The sequence below is a fragment of the Octopus bimaculoides genome, chromosome 2, assembly GCF_001194135.2.
Source record: "Octopus bimaculoides isolate UCB-OBI-ISO-001 chromosome 2, ASM119413v2, whole genome shotgun sequence".
Lineage (NCBI taxonomy): Eukaryota > Metazoa > Mollusca > Cephalopoda > Octopoda > Octopodidae > Octopus > Octopus bimaculoides.
The window spans coordinates 78,644,219-78,649,517 of record NC_068982.1 but is presented as its reverse complement, the minus strand read 5'-3'; the positions used below and the strand labels follow the sequence as shown (position 1 = coordinate 78,649,517).

Genomic DNA, 5,299 nt, shown 5'->3' with positions numbered 1-5,299 from the left:
TATATATATATATATATATATATATATATATATATATATATATATATATCAATTTTATATACTCATACACACACAGAAATACATATATATGCACACAACTTATACTTAAGTATATATTAATGTTTTTGAGCATATACACACTCACTATATATAGTCTATATAGACACTACACACACACACACATACATATATATATATGTATACATATATATATAGCAGATGAACACTTAGTTCCAGGTTATGGAATTGTAATATGTTGCACTGTAGTAAACTATTATATCGACCGTTGGAGAACATTAAGAAATAATAATAATAATAATAATAATAATGATGATGATGATGATGATGATGATGATGATAATAATAAATTATTCTTAATATTTTTCAATGATTTAATCGTTTAAAAAAATTGAAGAATGATAATGAGAATCAGTGGATGTCTGAAAGGGTATGATGAGCGGCTATAATGGTTATCTAGTTGAAGACAATCTGTTTCAATATTCTTAAGTGAAGAAGCAAGCAGCTTATTTTATTGCAAGTTTTCTTGTATAACTGACTCACAGGAAGTACATGAATGAGGAACTGGGGGGGGGGATGATTGTTACTTCCAGGATAAAATGCAGCACTTTATGGAGAAAAAGAGATCGAGATGTGTGTATGTGTATGTTTGTGGGTGGGCTGAGCATAGCTATTTTGTTTGGGTAAGATATAATAAAACAAAATAATAAAACCTTTCTTCACCATGAACATGGAAATTAGGACCGTGATAATATGAGAAAGCTAAGAATTTATTTTTCAGTAATAGCACTAATTAAATGATGATTTAGATCTAGGATGAAATGAAGAAAAAAATAAAATAAAATGACAATACTAATTATAGATGACGTATCATGAACGTGAGTGGGTTGTGTGTGTGTGAAAAGACGATGGGGTTAGAAATAAAGAAGACACTTCTACAACATATTTATTCCTTAAACGCTTAAGTTTTAAAGACGCGATCACGGGGTTCGTTCTTTTAAATTTTACACCATTACACAGAAATTATATCATCCACAACACATTACACACACACACACAAACTCATTTATTTATGAATATATGAAATTTAGAAATCTTGGAAGATCTGACTGAGAAAAAGGTTTTTAATTTTTCGGTTTAACTTAGTAAATCCACAGGTAGATATTTTAATAAATTCGATTGAATCACAGAAAAAGAGATTAAGAGAGAAAGAGAGAGAGAGAGAGAGATCAGAAGAAAGACGAGATAGAAAGGAATAAGACATGGTTGTCTTCTCTTAAAGAGGAAAAATAATTCTCTTTTACCCTAACATTTCAGAATATCTTAAAATACTATTGTTGTTAGATGTATTTTTAACATAAAAAACTGTTAATTATTTAAATATTCTACCCTCATCTATTCACCAACATATATATATTATATATATATGCCTGTGATGTTCTAAGTCAAAATCTCAGATTTACAAAAATAATAATTTAATCCAATTCCGAATGGGTTAAAAATTACATAATTTTTTTACATAGCATACTGAATGTGATGTATCCACATTAAAATATTACCCTTTATTTTTCCATGTTAATATACACTTTATGAAAACTCAACACACACCAGAATATATCCAGCATTATATATATATGTTTATATATATAGCCAGTCTTGCTTTGCAGAGCAACACCAACTACCTTCAAAATTAATGGTAAATCCTTAAAACTCGCTCTGGCTACTTTTCTATTTAAAGCCATTGGTGTGTGTGTGTATGTGCGTGTAACACCACATTAATTTAACAAAAGAGCTATTAAAATATTTTAATGATCTAATTAATTTTAAAACAATAATAGTGACAAATCGTTTCTACGTTTTTTATTCGTCTTCGATATATTCTCTCATTAACACAATGTGTGTGTTATCTGACAAAGGAGTGGGTGGATAAGTGATGCTGGTAGACAAAAAAAAATAGTTGGGTAGGTTGACTAAATGGGATGGTAAAGAAAAAGACATCCATCCCTGAAGCTTTGGTAATAAGGTCGGTTGGAGGTTAGTTAAATGCAAAACGGAAGCGCTGGTTTCAGAAAGGGTGGTGGCAGAAGGCGAGTGGTATTGGTACTATAGGGTACAAGAAAGGTGTTGGTCGTTGTGATACTTCTAGGGTACAAGGAAAACGACGGTGGTACTTATAGAATACAAAAAGGGTAGTTGGTGGTGGTGGTGGCACTATGGGGTATAAGGCTTCCTCCAAAAGCAGCCTCAACTTTTCTTCAGGCATTTAGCTTTTTATATCAACATCGGTCGCCCTAGACATCTCTACCACATATAGAAAACAAACATAAAACAGAGTGTAGGAGTAGAACAATGTCATTACGTGTATGAGTATATATTCACATATGTATTTGTACGATTAAAAAGATGTGTGTGTAGTTATATGTATTACTATAAGTAGTAGTCTACATCCAGTGTATATAATATACAAATCACGGATATCAATATCACTGCTGAGTGTGTGCGTGTAGCAATATGTATGAGGTACCACCATTACTGTACTTAATGTATAAACAATCGACCCAGTTTCACAATACCTGTCTATACGTTGCAACATACACACACACATAAGGAGAGACAAAAATTACTTGTATGGAAAGAAACAGAATGTATATTTTTATCTAGGGTAGGGGGGGGTTATATCACAAAATCATGTTTCTATTGTTCCTTTTTCTCAATTAAAGCAGGTGTGTGTAAGACAAACATCACGGAACTATATATATATATATATATATATATATAATACCACATATTGATGAGTAACAGTAATACATCCGGTTTGGTAAGTCAATAGATAATTCGAAATGTTACCGCTTTATAACCGAAGAAATTATTATTGCTGTACTTGCAGATTATATTAATAAATATAATTATGAATAAACAAATATGCATAGGTGTGTGTGTATGTATGTATATATGTGTGTGTATCAATATGTTTACAGTGTGTGTGTGTGTGTGTATCAATATGTTTACAGTGTGTGTGTGTGTGTGTGTGTGTATATATATACACACGTATCTAAGTATATCTGTGTGTGCGTCGAGACAGTGAAAGAGAGCATTTTTGTCGAGGCAATATATATGAAGGAGGTTAGATGAGAGACTGAGAGAAATTCTACCAATGTTGGGGAAGGTGGCAATCGAAGACTCAGCCACGGAAAGAAATGGTGACTAATGCCACTAAATCAAGGCATTCACTGTTAAATTTTCAATAACTAACACGACACTTCAATCCCCACCACTTTTTTTTATTACTATTTTTCAAAACAGACTGACAAAAAAAAAAACAATCCTTCAAAAAGAAAACCTATAAGATTCTTCGGTATTTTTTAACATGATATAATTGGGAACTCTGAACAAGTTTTTCAATTACACTGAATTATATATAAGAATAAAATTCTGAAATATAACAAGCACCGGAAAACACACAAAAAAAAACATGATTGTACTTATATTATATTTTTTAAATTGTGGTAAAAAAACATAAGCGATCGTAGACTGAATATCTATAAAAGAAAAAAAATCAACAACGTTTGTGTGTGTGTGTGTGTGTATTACATATATACAGAGATAGATAGATAGATATAAATACATAGAAAGAACCTATGTGTATGTAGAATAAATGCTGTATAACAGTGTGATCTATGTAAATATTCGTTGTAAAGCATATATATAATATATACATGTATTTATGGTGTTTTAAACCCAACATTACTTACCAAGCCGGAGTTCTCCGAAGTTACCACATCCGATTTTTTTGCCCACTCTAAAGTTGGGCCCTACCATCAAAACACTGGAATTACTTTGACTTGATGGTCTCATTCGAACCCCTGACTTGGCCCCTCGCCTGCTCTGATCCTCCCCTGGTCCATGTTGTTTTGGCAGGTTACTCATAATGACAATATGAAAGACAAGACACTTAAGAAAAATTTCGTATGACAGCCATTCACGCATACAGACAGTGGTGTCTAACTTGTTTAATAAAGCGAATTCCGCCAGTGCTTGTCAAAACATTAGCCCTTGGGTCCGTATACAGACAAATTTGTTGATCCAAAATGAAGTAAATACATCCATTTGGGCTAGTGTAAGTCTAGGGAATTCACCATGGTTAACAGATCGAAATATCCTCTAATTTTTGCACTTAACTCTCCCTACGTGAGAGATTCTCTTGTTCTCTAGTCTTGGAGGGAACTATGTTTGAAGACTAATACTGTCAAACAAATATTAATCCGCACACCTTCAATCACACCCACACATTTCAATATTTCAAGTATTCTTGCTGCGAATTTTTTGAAAGTTACTTTAAAACTCTCGATAAGTCTGAAATAAAGTTAAGTCAGTAATGCAGATGGGAGTTTCGAAGAAATTTTCTCCAGGAGAGGCGTAGAGATATAACCGGAAATGAGTGCAGTGGATCCGCCATATTGTGCCGGGAGTCGGGACTGACATAATTGTTCGTCGATTATTGCATATATAATAAAGATATACAGAAATATTAAATAAGCATAGCGAACAATTTTATTTTTTTATTTAAATAATTTCCTGTAAATAATATTTTCATTTTATTCCATTCAAAATGAACATCTTTTTACCCCTTCAATTGCTTCCGCATGTGCCGGTGATCGGCCTTGAATTTGCTTCTTTTTTGTGCTTTTTTTGGCTTTAGTGTTTGTTATTGCCAACGCCAGACATTTTTTGTACGAATGGACAGAATTGTAATAATTAGTCCTTGTTCACTACCGGCCCTTGATGTTACTCTCATTTCCCTTCCTCGAAATACATCAAATAGCGTATATATCCTATAATATATATGAATACTAATAAAGTTGTATAATATATAGTTTATATATATACTGTATATGTATAATTTATAAATAATATATATATATATATTCTTTTACTTGTTTCAGTCATTTGACTGCGGCCATGCTGGAGCACCGCCTTTAGTCAAACGAATCGACCCCAAGACTTATTCTTTGTAAGCCTAGTACTTATTCTATCGGCCTATTTTGCCGAACCGCCTAGTTACGGGGACGTAAACACACCGACATTGGTTGTTAAGCGAGGGGGGGGACAAACACATACACATACACATACACACACACATATACATATACACGACAGGCTTCTTTAAGTTTCAGTCTACCAAATCCTCTCAAGGCTTTGGTCAGCCCAAGGCTATAGTAAAAGGCACTTGTCCAAGGTGCCATGCAGTGGAACTTAACCATGTGGCTGGGAAGCAAGCTTC

At 32.9% G+C, this 5,299-nt stretch overlaps 1 protein-coding gene across 2 annotated transcripts in view; it reads right to left on the bottom strand.

Moving 5' to 3' along the window:
- The window catches only part of LOC106876726 (casein kinase I), a 192,822-nt gene extending 188,375 nt beyond the window's left edge, over positions 1–4,447 (bottom strand). For both annotated transcript variants that reach the window (XM_014925406.2, XM_014925413.2), the window contains exon 1: positions 3,771–4,447. In XM_014925406.2, the coding sequence (XP_014780892.1) occupies positions 3,771–4,005 (235 nt within the window). In that variant the 5' untranslated portion in view covers positions 4,006–4,447. The remainder of the gene's footprint in view (positions 1–3,770) is intronic.
- Positions 4,448–5,299: the final 852 nt, after the last annotated feature.